At 42.2% G+C, this 15,757-nt stretch overlaps 1 protein-coding gene across 4 annotated transcripts in view; it reads left to right on the top strand.

The window, feature by feature from the left end:
* The window catches only part of ZNF385A (zinc finger protein 385A), a 354,552-nt gene that overhangs the window by 332,736 nt on the left and 6,059 nt on the right, over positions 1–15,757 (top strand). For all 4 annotated transcript variants that reach the window (XM_066584303.1, XM_066584302.1, XM_066584304.1 and 1 more), the window contains 3 exons: positions 12,493–12,765; positions 12,875–13,053; positions 15,403–15,498. In XM_066584303.1, the coding sequence (XP_066440400.1) occupies positions 12,493–12,765; positions 12,875–13,053; positions 15,403–15,498 (548 nt within the window). The remainder of the gene's footprint in view (positions 1–12,492; positions 12,766–12,874; positions 13,054–15,402; positions 15,499–15,757) is intronic.

Raw genomic sequence — 15,757 nt, 5'->3', positions numbered from 1 at the left:
GATGCAGTCAAATTCTAATACATTTTTTTAGAAGGCTGCGTTCCCTCCCTACTGATATTGCTGTATTGTACCTTAGGGAGCAGAACAGGCAAAGAGCAAAGTCAGTCACCATATGCAGTCAATGTAGCTATGTCTTTGGTTTCATTGGATATTAAATTTTTTACTAGCTTGAAGTCAGCAGGGAGACTGGAGGCGTATGACTTTTCATTTTATTCAGTACTGAATTGGAAAACATACTGTCATGCAGTTATATGAAACAGCCTTGTGGATGTGATTGAGATTCTGCTAGTAGGACCAAGAGGGGATTAGCGGGACTTGTGTTATACATATGAACATGATTGTCATCTAAAAGTTTGGTTGTGATAAACCAATGTAAGAGCCATGGGTTTGGAGCAGGGGCCACTATACCACTCATAGGCTATCACTTGTGGCCAAGCTTGATTGCCTTCCAAGTATAGGGGCTTTGCGGTGGGTCTGTATGTGACTATAGAGACCTATTCTTGATCTGCAGGTTCTTTTGCAGTGGGGACATCAGTTTCCAAGTGGAAGACAGTCCTGACAAGGGTTGGCTTGATGTGCTTTCTTCTTAATACATTTCTCTTTTTCACCCTTCTTTTGTACCTCTTCGAAATTCACAGTGCTGTTGGCAACGGCTGACTCCCCAATTGAGCGCTCAAGAGCCAGGGCTTCCTAGTTCTCAATGTCTATGCCACAGTTTTTAAGCTTAGCTTTAAGCCCATCTTTAAATCTCTTTTGCTGTCCACCAACATTTAGTTTTCTGTTCTTGAGTTTGGGGTGCAGTAGGGTGAGCCCGGTTGCATGGGTGGCACGTGGTGGAGAGAGGCATTTGGCGAGGTAGATACAACATCAGGGCCCACTTGTCTGAGGCTTTTAACTCTTTTTTTTATTTAACAAAACTCAAAACAGTCTCCAGCACATAGAGCAACTCATGGCAAAAGGATGATAACAAAAATTCAACTCCTTTAGATTCAGAAGTATGGCCCAAGAGGGAGGCAGATCGTGGGACCTCTTCATGTAGCAAGTTCAGCTCCGGATTTAGAATCTGGGATCGGAGGCTATTGTGAGTGCCAAGTGGTGGGAACCACATCTAGGGTACCAGGTCGTGATGCGACATTGCGAACAGAATTAACTGTTACTTAAAGGGGTTGTAATCTCTTACTAGCTTCCACGTGTATGATGTGTTTAGTAACTTTTAAATAATAAATGTGCCCCTAGCAAGATATAGAGAGTGGGGTGGGGGGCAGATATAGAAAACCCTTGCTCTGAGGGGGCTGGCGTGGAGATATGGTGTGGAGCTTTGAGAGAAAAAAGTGAGATGGAGAGCAAAAAAAAGGAGGTCGAAGAAAAAGAAAGTGAGGCCTGTAAAAGAATGAAGAAAGAGCTCTGTATCGAAAAGGGAGAAGGGCCAAAGAAAAGCGGAGTGAAGAAGAGTGTTTAGAGAAGTGCATCATTTGTAGGCAACTAATCACTTGGTGACCAGTGCATGTATACCAATTCCGTGGAAAGTCTGTATATAGTCAGCTGTAAATGAAAGGAGAAGACCAAGACATGAGAGAGAGAAGAGAAGAAAACCAAGTCCCAGAGAGTTCGGTATGAGTGCCTAACGGAAGTGCCCACCCTAGTACATTGTTGCAGCCAATGAAGGGAGACATGTTGTGGTGTAGATACATGTAACAGACTGTACAGTTATTCAAGTAAAGTTCATTTGCAGAATACAATGTGGTGTCAGAAGTAGTCTATACCAGTAGTAGATCCCACAGAACCCCTGTGACCAATGGTTTTGTGCAAGATATACAGTTGTAAAGCTGAGGATGGGTCAACTGGATCTACATGATCCATGGGGTCAGAGCCATTCTGGTCTTCAGAAAGCTCAATTCCTCATCGCATCAGTACTCATCCCCTCACTGGCCCCAAGAAAGCTCTATTAATTGTTGTGCTGGAAGTAATCCGTCCATCGATACCGAGTCCTAAAAGAGTATAGCAATGCATAAAATGAAAACGCTCACCTCCACATCACGCAGTGTCTCCCTTTCTTTATTCCACCGTGGGATCAGCTCCTCTTGAGGAAACTTGCTTTTAAGTCCACTGCCGTTCGATCCACCCAACTCTTGTATCAAGTATGCAATAATTCACCGGAACTTCGGACTTTCATAAAAGCAAGTTACAAGCTTTATTAAATCATTGTACTCTCAACATCATGGTTTAAGGTATCCCTGGAGTACGCGTTTCGATCTTTAGTTTAGATCTTGATCCCTCCATCGATAGAGTCCCAAAAGAGTATAGTCCAATATCAAACTGGTACCGCATGACTCATTGCTACCATTTCAACCTTAAACCATTAAAGGGGTATTCTCGGCCATTTTTCTTTTGATGACCAACAGCTTGGCAGAGATCTGCCAATTGAAATTATGACTGATCAGCTGAATCCTGGGGCACTATGGTCATTGCAGGACAGCAAGCAGATAGCGCTGACCATAGTGCAGCGGCCTAGGTTGGTATTGCAGGTGCAGTTCCCATTGAATTTCACCACTAAGGGGTTAAGTCAACATATGTCTGTATATGGCTTATGTGGACAGGAGTATAAGCTCTATAAAAAGTGCATGCGGATTGAAACCCTAGAAGCGGTTGTCGGTTGCTAAGATTTTATTCAAGGTGGAACAGATTGCAATGTGTGTGTATGTGTATATATTATATATATATATATATATATATATATATATATATATATATATATATATATATATATATATATATATATATATATATCCATGCTCACGGAAATTGTGCAGTGTAATTGGGAATAATTCAGATAATCCCCTACTTACGAACAGGTTCTGTTCCAGAAATCCTTGTATGGAGGGAAGTTGTGGGCGGATCCCACTCCATACAATGTCAGGTGCAGGCTGATTCTTACAGCTGACACCCGCCTGCAACAGCTCTGATAAGCTGCATTGTTAATAGGAGCTGTTAACCCTTTAAATGCTGCTATCAGAATTGACTCATTGTCTCATTCTCTCTGCTCCTCTTTGTCATTATATATTTGAGGACGTACCATGAAATCATACCAGACCTTAGTGATGTTGTGAGGCTTGGTGAAAGGTCGGACTTACAGGAAAACCACTTTCCATTAGATATACTTTTATCCCTGAGAACATTTCATGTCCTATGTAAGACTTCCTATGCCAACCTGGCACTTTCCACAAGGAGAGACTTTTTTTCCCCCAGACCCAAGTATATAAAGAAAAGTGTTGTGTTCACACACCATAATGCTATAATAGAGAGGTGCGGTTCAAGTGTTTTTCCATTTCTCTGAATAATAAGACTTTCTAGGTCAGCTGTGGATGAGCTCAGACGGAGGTTAGTTGTTTCGGCACATATGGGTGACATGCTGAGCCAAGAGATTTGTACAGTGCATGTTCTGTGCTCTCACAATCCTCCCAGTTCTTGTTTATGTGTTGCTTTTAGGCATTCCTTCCTTCCCTTCTCTTATCCAATGCTTACTCTGCTACTCACGAAGAACTGATTTCTGATGTCTTTGCCCATCTGCTTCTCAGTATAACGCCCTCGATTGTACGGGTTGACGTTCGGGATGAATATTTCTTGAGCTTTCAGCACAACATTCTTTTAGCTAGGAACATATTTCTTAGTCTAGTATAAAACTTCATTACTTTGTGACCTTCTCTGCTGAATTCTTACCATCGTTATTCAATACTATGGTATTAACGGTCTTCTCTACTTGGAAAAATCTTCTCATTCACTCTCCTTCTGAATGGAATAATGACTATTGACTCAACTTTTAAGGAGGTTTTTTTTATGTAAGCCCTTTTAATGTCCGCTTACTTAGTTATTCCGAGAAGACCTGTGCTTGTAATAGGATCGTGTCCCTCTTTTAGCAATAGCAGAGACCTCTTTTATTTTCCTTTGCTCTAATTATAGGAAATATCCACACCCATAATTTTAATGAAAACCCATAATTCATTGGATAGCTCTCCAGTCAGCAAGTAGAGATAGGGATTGTTAGTCTTATCGAAGTACCCTTTTTAATAGAGAATAAGAAAAGACTGAACACAATATCCCAATATAAAAATGTAATACTGTAGGCTAACTTCACATGGGCGAGTGTGATATCGGGCTTGCCAAAGGGCGACTTTTCTTTGTAATGGCTGGGGGCGGTAATGAAGGGGGGTCATCTTTAGGGTACGTCTACATGGGACATAAAAAGTCAATTATGGAAAATACACAGCAGAATTAACATGCAGTTCCGTGCTGATTGTATCATGGAATTTGTCAAGGATTTGCTGCAGGTTTCACTCTATGTATTACAGCGGTGAAAAGCTGCAAAAAGAATTGACAGATTTAGTGAATAGCGATTTGATGCACATTTTTGACCATCGCTTCATTTACTATGCAGGAAGATCACCAAGGACTGTTTTTGGCTATTTCCATCAGTCCCTTAGATGTGAATGCAGCAGTAATCATGCATACAGGTGCGTAAGTATAGAGGGTGCAGGGGATGTGGTTGCACCCAGGCCCAGGAGCTTTGGGGGGCCCATAAGGCCTCTCCTCTTCATATAGGGAGCCCAGTAGTATGAATAAAGCATTATAGTTGGGGGCCCCGTTCCAGGTTTTGCATTGGGGCCCAGGAGCTTCAAGTTACGCCTCTGCATGCATGCGTACTCCTGCTACATTCACTAGGGGGACTCATGGACTACCATTCTCATGATCCCTAGAGGTCTCAGCAGTCCGACCTCCAGCAATCATAGATCCTGTGGATAGATAATAAATGTGCTTAGTAGAAAATCCCCTTTAAAGAGGAAGTAATGGGTTATGGTACAGCTTTCTGGGTGATAATTGCGGGTATTCTGTGGGGTAACTCAGTCTTGGAGGCTAGCAAGATACAGTGAGGATGAGCTGTTCCTGGGAAATTAAAACAAATTGTGTTTTCTAATCCTGGGCAGCCTTTTTGAGTCACATCTAGTGCAGCGTCTTATTTCTCAAGGTAACTCAGTAAACTATACTTTATTTAAAGAAGTTTTGCACAAAATAAAGATTCTGAAAATGCTGAATTCTAGGAATTATAGCGAAGCAGCGGCCGCCGGTACCTTCTATCTGCCGCTCTGGTTCCTCTTTTTCATCCCGTGCAGCCGCCGATCTGCCGCTGTGTTGACAGGCATTACTTCCCCAGTAAACACAACAGACTGTTACCTATAACTCCCTGCATGCATAGAGCTGGTTTACCAGTCAGCACTGTAGCTCCGCCCCCAGCTCACGGGTCCTACAACTTACCAACACCAACCACCCATTCACTGAGAGAGCCAGAGAAAGATGATAAAACAGACAGACAGGAGCTTCCGGCACTCTGAACTGCAATACAGTGTAGTGCTTCCACTCCTCTCCTCCCATCATGCACTGCTCGCAGGAAGTTTGAGGTTATGGATGGGGGAGGCAGTAGCAAGTGCGAAGAAGATGTCAGAGGAAGTAGTGATATTTTTCAGATGAAGGGTCACGTGACACATAGAAAATGAAAAAAGTAGCTAGACCGGGTACAGTGAACCTATTACAAAATGACTTATTGTGATGGTGTATATTAGATTTTAATGTTAGTCTGTGCCCATGTGGGAGCTGGCACAGAGCAGGGTTCAGCTCACCCGAATTGGCATGCAGATGGTGTAGTCTTTGGGGGGCAGGAGCCTACCTGAAATCTGGTCGTCAAGGTTCTCCAGAGGAAACTCTATATCTACATCCTCAGCCCAGCTCCGGTTCCTCAGCATCGGAAGCATGGGAATGAACAAGGCATGCACCCATCTTGCAATTAATTCCATGTGGAAAGCTTGCTTTCTCCCTAGGTGCCAATCTGTGCCCTTCTTTGATGCTTCCCTGTTCCTTTCTCACTGCCTAAGGGAGCTTTCACACCTGCTTCAGGGATTCCACTTTCCTGCTTTGTTCAGGTCCGAACGGTTCCAACTGTGGATGGAACTAAACAGTGCTGGGCTGACCCCATTGACTATAATGAGGCCTGTCTGCTTTCCACCCCGCTGCCTGTTTTTCGGGACAGAAGAAGGGAAGGAGGTTCCGTTGCAGATGTGAAACCGGCCCTAGGCTCAAACCTTATGCTCAGGCACTAGGCTTTCTCTGGTCTGCTTTCAGTTTCACTATCTCTTCACTACTTCAAGGGTGGGCACCGCCCTCTCCTACATACCACACACTGGTTACCAGTGTGACGGCAAAAAAATTGGCATGTTGCCCCAGGCACGGGTTGCCCTTGCCAGCACTCAGGGAACACAGAATTAAACTAAACACGTGACACAACCAAACGCAACAGAGTAACAATCATTACAACACCCTCTTACACCCCGAATACCCTTCTAACATTGCATACCAAGATTAACCGACTGACTCCTATATTACGCCCTAACATCTCTCATTTTTACAAAACAATTCCCCATTTGAGTAACACCTCATACGGTTCCCTGGATGAATTGAGTTGTATTATATATTATGTTTGGAGCTTATTACTGCTTAGCTTTCCTTGTGCCATTTATTTCTGAAGAGCAGACTGCACCCTGACATTAGACAGATGGCGAATGAGCTATTAGTTTTGGACGTTCTTTTGTCATTCTATAAAGTTGGTTGATTGCCCTATATACCGTAAATGTCACGATGGAGGAGATGAGCTCAGTACGAGGCATCGCACGGTGTTGGGGTTGGATGTAGATTTAGGAATCCCATTCTGGTCACAGCACGCCCTCCTTATTTCTCACATCCACCCTTGCACATTGAAGTCTCGCTGTGTGATGTCTATTCAGACCACGTCTTTGTGCCTTAACACATACTGGGGACCTATATATCAAAATGCCCTGTTTGAAAAGCAGAGCAAAAATAGCAGAGATATCAAACAATAAAAATGCTTTGAAAGCCAAGTTTCTTTTCTTCCAAGTTGAGATGATGCTATTTTTACCGGAGTTTTGTAACCTGGAAAGTTTCCTTCGAGCGGGACCGTCCGTGCTTCCAATAGTGGGATAAATCACTGCTGTCATTTTATTGTTTTCCTAGTGAAGGCTTTAATATGTTGGCTCACTACATGTAAATGATCGTGATGCTCATAGCATTTCTCCGCTCTGCGCTCACTCACATGGTTTTGCTTAGCGGGCCCTTCCTTCTTGCTAGAGACTTGCACACATGGTAAAAGACCATTTCTCGAGCTGATAGACTGACCATGTCTACTAAGCTGCAGAAGACCTCTTTATGGAGATAAGGCGGCAGGAGAATTATCTTTAATGCTGGGGCAGGCGGACATCTTCACCCACATGGAGGACTACCGGCAGTATATATTAACTCTGTACTGAGAGTCACTTCTCTATCTCCACTTTACCGTGAGGTTTGATTAATGTCACCCGCTCCTCAGAATGGTAGAACATGCCACAAGCTCTTTGGCTTTTCATCGTGTTGTGATAACAGGATTGTAGTATAAGATGTGGCATCCGGCTGCCAAAAATGGTAGGTGTGAGCATGCCTGTACAACGTTTATCTCTGTCACATAGCATATTGTTAGGGTTGGTATTTTGTGATGTTCTTTATGTGCTTTCAAAATGTGATTGCTCTCAGTAAGGCCGGTGTTACACAGGCGTAGGCATATTTGCGCGTGCATGAGCACTGAATGTTTTTGCAGAATGAACAATATTTTTTGCATGTGCATTGGCATATTTTACTGTACTTTTTCTATGTGCAAGGCATATAATATATTCACCAAATGAACTGGCTAATTAGTCCTAATGGGTTACAGATGTGTTCTTTTTCCTGCGCAATTCCGTAAGGTTTCATTCATCTCCCAGCATATTTTGCATCCCCATTGTCTTCTATGAAGACTTTGGTGCATAAATGTGTAGGAAAATACATTATGCTGTGTTTTGGTTTTTTTTGCGCAACCGAAAGGTGCAGGAATAATATGAGCAATGGGTTCTTTTCTCTGCATATTGCGTATGCAACTTTTGCATGCATAAATACACCCGCGTGATGCTGGTCTAAGAGAAGCAAAGTAATCCATTAGATATAGTAACTTTTAATGGCTAAGGGCTCATTCTCACAAGGGAATTTGTGCAGCTAACGTACACATGCAAAAAAATGTGGCTGTTAGTTCCAATGGTTTCCCATGGAAATGTTCAGACGAAAGAATTGTAGCCGCGCAAAAAAAATTGCACTTAAAATGATAGAACATCAGAGACTGAAATTCAGCGACTGAAATTCCCTGCTGCATGAAAATATAGGTCTTGACCTATCTTTGGTGCGCAAAGCGCAGGAGTGTCCATAAACTCCTATGAGAGACTATGCGAGCTGGCCGGTAAAGGGAGAATAAGAGATTGCCTCGCAGCTGGGATGCAGGCGATTCCCTTGTTCTCCCTGCAGGAGAAAGCCCTTGAACCCCTCCGTCCCTGCTGCGGGGGATTCCCTTGTTCTCCCCTGCAGGGGAACCCCTCCATCCCCACTGGGGCTTCCCTTCACTGCAGAGAGAGAGATGACGGGAAGCCCCACCATGGAGATGAAGGGAGTTTTACCGGAGCTGCAGTATATTTTTTCTGCAACACGCTGCTCCGCAGCGTGTGAATGGCTGACTTTTACAGTCATGAAGGAAAATCGTCCATTCACGCAATTTTTTGGTGAGTTAGCCGTGATTTTTTGCGCGGCTATCTTCTACATGATGTTGACGCTTGTGTGAATGAGCCCTAACACAAAGAAATGATATTACAAGCAAGCTTTGGAGACCCCTAGGCCTCTTTGTCATTTCTTTTTGTTAGCTATTAACAGTTATCATATCTACAAAATTACTTTATTTCACTTACGGAGAAGCAATCACATTTTGTCCTACTGGTAACACGGCACCAAACTTTTTTCTCTTTTCATATGCTTTCATTCGCACCCATACTCCAGTATCTTCTCCTGACTTGGTCACCTTTTAACATTGTCATTTTTATGTGCAAACTTTTTTTTCTTCAAAAACTGATTATTTTCCTACTATTTTAGGGCAGTGTGAACTTCTATTTTCTGATATTAATCTCCATATCTGTTCCAAATGAAAGTGTAACCTATGTTTCAACTTCTGCCATAAATCAAAAGTACAAGCGTTGATAAGAAATGTTGTAATATAGCTTTTTATAGGCAAATGATTCTTTTTTCCACTTGTCAGCCTCTTTCCTCCTCCCCCACCTATTGCACCGAACACTCACTTCCAATCCAGTGGTAAAATTCCTTTTTCAGTAAAGTAGTAAGGAATATTGAGTATCCGCTCACGGAGAGCTCAGGTTATAACTGCTGCCCATAGAAGTGTGTAGAGAGGAGAGGGAGAAGGAAAGAGCACCCACAGGAAGAGAGAGGCATAGACACACCGAGATGCTATTGCTTCTTCTAGTAAGTGTTTTATTTCACCCCAGTGCTAGATTCACGGCTACACTACTCAGTAATGCTGTATAACGTCCTCCATGTGGCTTCTGTTTCTGCATGTGTGCTACAGAGAGTTAGTGGAGCAGAATATCCTTCTTTCTATGTGTGCTGTATGTGGGAGATATCACAGCAGCTAGTCCCCAACCACCAGCTCAAGGAAAACTGACAATTACAAAAGGAGCCTGCAGAGGAGAAATCTGCGAGTAGTATAGATTAGAAAAACATGCCTGTTTTCTTGCAAAATAATGCCACTCTTCAAAGATATAACTTGAAGCTGTGGGGCGCTAATACAAAACCAGTAACAGAGCCCCCAATAGTAATGCTTCATTTGCAGTACTGGTATCCTTTTAAGTGGAAGAGAGACGTTAAGGGCCCTCTACGGCATATGGGCCTTTGTGCAACCGCATGCTCTGTGCACATTAAAGTTATGTTCCTGCCACTCTTAACAACCTCAATGGACTTGATAGGCCATACCAGACCCAAGCTATGGCCAGATATGGTGGTGTTTCTGGACAAAAGCAGCCATGTTTTTCTAGTCCTGTACAATCACTTTAAGAGCAGTTTCAGACTAACTAGATTTGTGCGCCAAGGGCCCCATAGAAGTCTATGGGAGGTATACAAATAGACACTCAATATTCACACAAATGCGCAATTCTGTGAAAAAAAAAAAACACATCTAGACCTCACTGAGCTAAATAGCTTTTTATATCACAAATGGGGTGTGTCTTACACGCATGCGAACTGACCCTATGTGTGCAAAAAGTACAGTATGATTCGCCAATGCACACGCAAATCTACGTCATCAAACCTCGTTCACTGCGCAAATATGTTGCACTGAGGCATGTGCAATTGCACGCCGGTCATCTGAAGCGGCCCTATGGGTGAAGTGGTCATTATTTGGACAATTATGTCTTTCTCTCTGTCCCTTCTACATTGCTTGGCTCAGAGGAGGTATTGCTGTATGGTAGTTGTCGTCATGTGAAGCAACCTATCAGGCAGCTTTTTATTTGCGAAACCCGTGAATAAGGTTTTTTTTTCTAGTTTTGTCAACTATTACCCGGTTGTTATAGGAATCAGCAATTCACACTGACAAAAATATTTTATTAGAGCATCACTCTTTTGGGTTGAATTAATATCTAACATCATATGTTAGTTTTGTCTCATGCACTTGAGTTCTGTTTTGTACTCTCAAGTATGACTCCCCGCGTCCATAAAATATACACGCCCCACAATGCAGCCAACAGACTTGAAACCAGATTCACTTAGTCACATAGCAACAATTATAAACATTATCACTGTCTCGCTCTCTGAACATAGCATGTCCACAAACACCATTTATAATGTCTTATTTAAAGGGGTTTTCTGGGGACAAAATGGAAATTCTGAAAATGCAGAAATCTAGGAGATACAGCAACTTTTACTTTTTATCTGCCGCTCTGGAATCTCTTCTTCGTTCTTAACAGCCACCGATCTGCCGCAGGCATCACTTCTGCAGTAAACACAGCAGCAGACTGTTACCTATAACTCCCAGCATGCATAGAGCTTGGTTACTGGCCAGCACTGTAGCTCCGCCCACAGCATACAGGTCCTACAACTTACCAGCACCAACCTCCCTGTCACCAAAAAGGCCCGTGAAAGCTGCTTAAGCAGACAGACAGGATCTGTCTAAATACATTAGGGGACAATACAAGGATCTCTCCCATGATCTGCTTATTCCCAGGTCTGCGACAGCAACAAGAGGGCATCCTCTACGCCTAGAAGAAGGCAGATTTCATCACCAAAACAGAATGGGGTTCTTTACTGTAAGAGCAGTGAGACTGTGGAACTCTGCCTGAGGATGTGGTGATGGTAAAAGCCATAGAGATGTTTAAGAGGGGACTAGATGTCTTTCTAGAGCACTACAATATTACAGGATATAGACATTTTGGTGACCAGCAGGGTTGTTAATCTGGGTCTTACATACAGGTAGGAACTATCAGAAGTTAATCCAAGGATTATTCTGACTACCATTAGGGAGTCAGGAAGGAAATTTTCCCCCCGAATGGGCTAATTGGCTTCTGCTCTAGAGGTTTTTGCCTTCCTCTGGATCAACAAGGAGGTTGAAACAGACTAAACCAGATGGACATTATCTTCATTCAGCCTAACATACTATGTTACTATGTTCCGGCACTCTGAACTGCACACAAGCAATACAGCACAGTGCTTCCACTCCTCTCCTCCCATCATGCACTGCTCACAGGAAGTTGCAGGCTATGGATAGGGGAGGAAGTAGCAAAGGCAGATAAGATGTCAAAGGAAGCAGAGATATTTTTCAGGCGGAGGGTCACGTGACTTAAATAGAAAATAAAGAAAGTAGCTAGACCGGGTACAGTGAGCCTATTACAAAATGACTTATTGTGATCAAGGGCGTAACTATAGAGGATGCAGGGGATGCGGTTGCACCCGGGCCCAGGAGCCTTAGAGCGCCCATAAGGCCTCTCTTCTCCGTATAGGGAGCCCAGTACTATGAATAAAGCATTATAGTTGGGGGCCCTGTTACAGATTTTGTATTGGGGCCCAGGAGCTTCAAGTTACGCCTCTGATTGTGATGATGTACATTAGATTTTAAAATGTTAGTCTATGCCTGGAATACCTTTCATTACAAAAAAAATGTATCTTGAGCTCCTTCTTTTCAGGAGCACTCCTCCACATTTCCACTGAACTCATTGATCCTATTTATTCGTCTTTTTCGCACGGATTACAAAAAGAAAAATGATGATCCCAAAAATGTGTCAAATAAGAATAACAGATACATATGTTGTCACTGCCAACAAAACTTATGAATTTCAAGTCAGTTTTCCCTTGCGAGGGACTAAATGAATGCTACTTATTCAGAAGTTCCCGTCTTCTTTTTGGGTCTTCATCAGATTTATTTTAACTCTTACCTAGTTTCAACTCATGCAAATGAGAATTATGATTCTAGCAATGCTTTTTGACCAACTGAACATTTTGCACCCATTTTAAGACCATGTTGGTTTGTGTTCCTTTCTATATTAGATCAACAAGGGATGGACAGTACAGAGTTACTTGCGGCAGAGAGTCCAGAGACCATGATCACACATGAAAGCACTGTTTCTGCAGTACCTGAGTATTCACAGCCCCCATCTGAGACAACCGTTAGTGACACAAAATCACTTTCTTCTACTACTCCCATGAATGGTGGAACAAGTACAACTACAGAGAGTGATGATAAAGCCAAAAAGTTGCTATATTGTGCCCTCTGCAAAGTATCAGTAAACTCTTTGTCACAACTGGAGGCTCATAACAAAGGTCAGTATTCAAGTTCAAGATGATATCAAGCAACACAGTCCTCTGTAGGACTGTATACTTGCTTCTTAGCGTATTCTAATACATTTTGTGTTATTCGTTATGGTGCTAGGTACAAAGCACAAAACTATCCTAGAAGCTCGAAGTGGTCTTGGTCCAATAAAGGCTTATCCACGACTTGGAGGACTGACAAATGGGTCAACTGGACCTCCAGACTCCAATACCCAGGAAAGAACTTTTCACTGTGAGATCTGTAACGTTAGAGTCACTTCTGAAGGGCAGCTCAAGCAGGTAAATATAAAATAAATATCACTATATTTAATTCTTTTCCTCAGGCATAATGGAACAGATCTAAAGACATGTTTATATAAAAACATATACACATGATCACATGGGAGGGCACAAACATGGTGTGCTTAATTTGAACATGAAACGAATTCCAGAACAGGATAAGAGGGCACAAACATGTTGTGATTAATAGCACTTAGATAAATACCAGAAAGGGATGAGCATAACAGTAAATACTCAATTAGTCCAGTTTTATGGTCTCTAAATTGATGTTAGGGGGTCACCACCAGCCCAACGTGTTACCTCTGCTCTGGGTTTCTCATAATCTCCACTGATGTAAAAACCCCCTCTGAGATTCGTTCCGTTTTTAATGGTATCAAAGGTGGTTATAAACTTATATTCCCAACGTTTTCAGTGACGTTGGAAAGATGTAAGAGAGAGTACTAGGACACTTGCATTAATGCAGCCATTTACTTCCACCCTGCTGAGAGAGAACTGTAGCTAAGAGAACTTGAATATGTCACCTAAACATTTAAGACCACATTCACATCTGCACTAGAGGCTCCATTCGGAGTCTCCAGCATAGATCGTGCATAAAACCCTAGATGAAATAGTGCGGAGTGGCATGGAAATGGCATAATCAAAAGCCAGCTGGACCCCATTATAGTCAATGGTGTTCTTTCGGTGAGTTTGTACTCCATAATAGGACATATCGATTCTGGCAGGGATTGTGTTTGCCATTCCCACAATAGAAGAGGAAAACAGAAACCTGAATTGGAGCCCAAATGCAGATGTGAATGCGGCCTAACAGCAAGCTGTCAGTGTGTCCGTAGAAGAAACCTGCTAGTAATTACAGCATCTGCACTGTGTAAGAGGGACGAGAGAAAGAGTTGCAAGTGCAATGTGAACTCGCAGGCTTGTAGAAGCAGTGACTATGAACTGGGCTGCACTGTATCTGTAACAGATAATGACAGACAATGTGAACTACTTCCAGTTAAGGCGCTTTCACATGGACTGATGATCAGCCGAACAGATACTCCTTCATGGTCATTGTAAACATGTTGAGTGATCAGCCACTCTTTAGTCATTGATTGCATCTCATCGATTATGTGGACATGAAAATTGTTTGTTGGCAGTACATCTTCTTGTGCAAATAAAGGATGTGCTGCTGACAATAATGCAAACTGTATGGTGATCAACAACTGTATTAATCCTTTCCAATCCACTGTCTGACATCTGAAGACATTCTCATTGAAGGCTGTACAGCTCCAATGTCGGAAGACGTCCGGCAGGGTATTCTTACTGTATATTACTGGCTGCTCTGTTGTCGGGGCCACTTCAGCATGTCCCATGTTGCAGTACTGGCTCTAGCCAGCAGCTGGTGCCATTGTATAATGGCAGAAAGAGAAAGCCCCATAGGAAACCCTGAATCCAAAATTGGATTGCAAAGGGTTAACAATTAGACAAACCGATACAAGAAAAACACACTGAAGCAAAAATATCATAAGATTTGGGCTTGATAATGGTGCATTATCAGCTCCAAAATGCGTTGCACTTACTTAAGGAGCATTTACACACGCAGATGATCGCTGACAGTTTTGAGTGATCATTTTTCATTGGCTACTAATGGGCTAATCAGCCCATTAGAAGATAACTAGCTTCATTTGCATGTATTTAGAGAACAGCAGGTGGTCTGTTCTCTAAATACACCGCTATTGTTCTCCAGCAGGAGAGCTGCTGACACAATGTTATCAGTGTGCGGTCCCTTTTATCAGGGGTAACGGATTTTAAGCTGAGCTGAACTCAGCGATGGACGAAAAGTTCCCGGTAAGTGCATGATATGCACACATTTACAAGCAATGATTATCACTCAAAAGATGGCTTTTAAGCGATAATCCTTGCATGTAAAAGGGCCTTTACCACTGACTTTTTGGATTTTTCAGTCAATAAAACATATTTGATTAAAATACGGAGGATTCTGGATTTTTACTTATATACGTTCTTGGAGCCAGCATAGCTTTCAATACTCCTTTTGGTTTTGCCTTTGTTTTCAGTGTTGAAGACATAATAGATTTTGTATATAATATTATGGTTTTTTTTATTAGACATTGCATATGTGAAATAGAGTAAATCTGGAAACAAGATGTTGGAGCGACATGTTTATTTGGTTTTCTCAAATTTTTATATTTAGAGCCAAGATGTTCGATTGGAAAAAAATATCTAAAGAGTTATAACCAAAGATATTCCGTAAATGAAATGCAACGTCCTCGCTTTAAAAAAAAAATCTGTGATTGTTATGACTAGTTTGCTGTCAAAAATAAAACGTTAATTTCCTTTTTTTTTGTCTATCAGCACATCTCAAGCCGTAGACATCGTGATGGAGTATCAGGGAAGCCCAATCCTCTACTAAGCAGGCACAAGAAACAGCAAACTCTACAGGAGCTTACGGTACGTTTGCTCAAATTAACCCATTAAGTGCAGAAACCTTTGCAGTCAGTTAAAGGCAAATTACCCTTAAAAAGTAGTTAGAACTGAAATACCGAATAACCGTCTCTTGCAAATTCATTTAATATTCTATTCAAGTCTTTCTGAGTTGCGAAAGTCCACAGTCCAGTCATATAGCAGAAATGTCCCACTATTTTGATTTGACCTCAGTGTTTTTGACCCTGAAAAAGTAACAAAAAAATCTGACCTGTTGAGGTTTTTC

Source organism: Eleutherodactylus coqui, chromosome 1 (genome assembly GCF_035609145.1).
Source record: "Eleutherodactylus coqui strain aEleCoq1 chromosome 1, aEleCoq1.hap1, whole genome shotgun sequence".
Classification (NCBI taxonomy): domain Eukaryota; kingdom Metazoa; phylum Chordata; class Amphibia; order Anura; family Eleutherodactylidae; genus Eleutherodactylus; species Eleutherodactylus coqui.
Note: the sequence above shows the minus strand (reverse complement) of the source record. Positions and strands in the feature narration are given on the sequence as shown.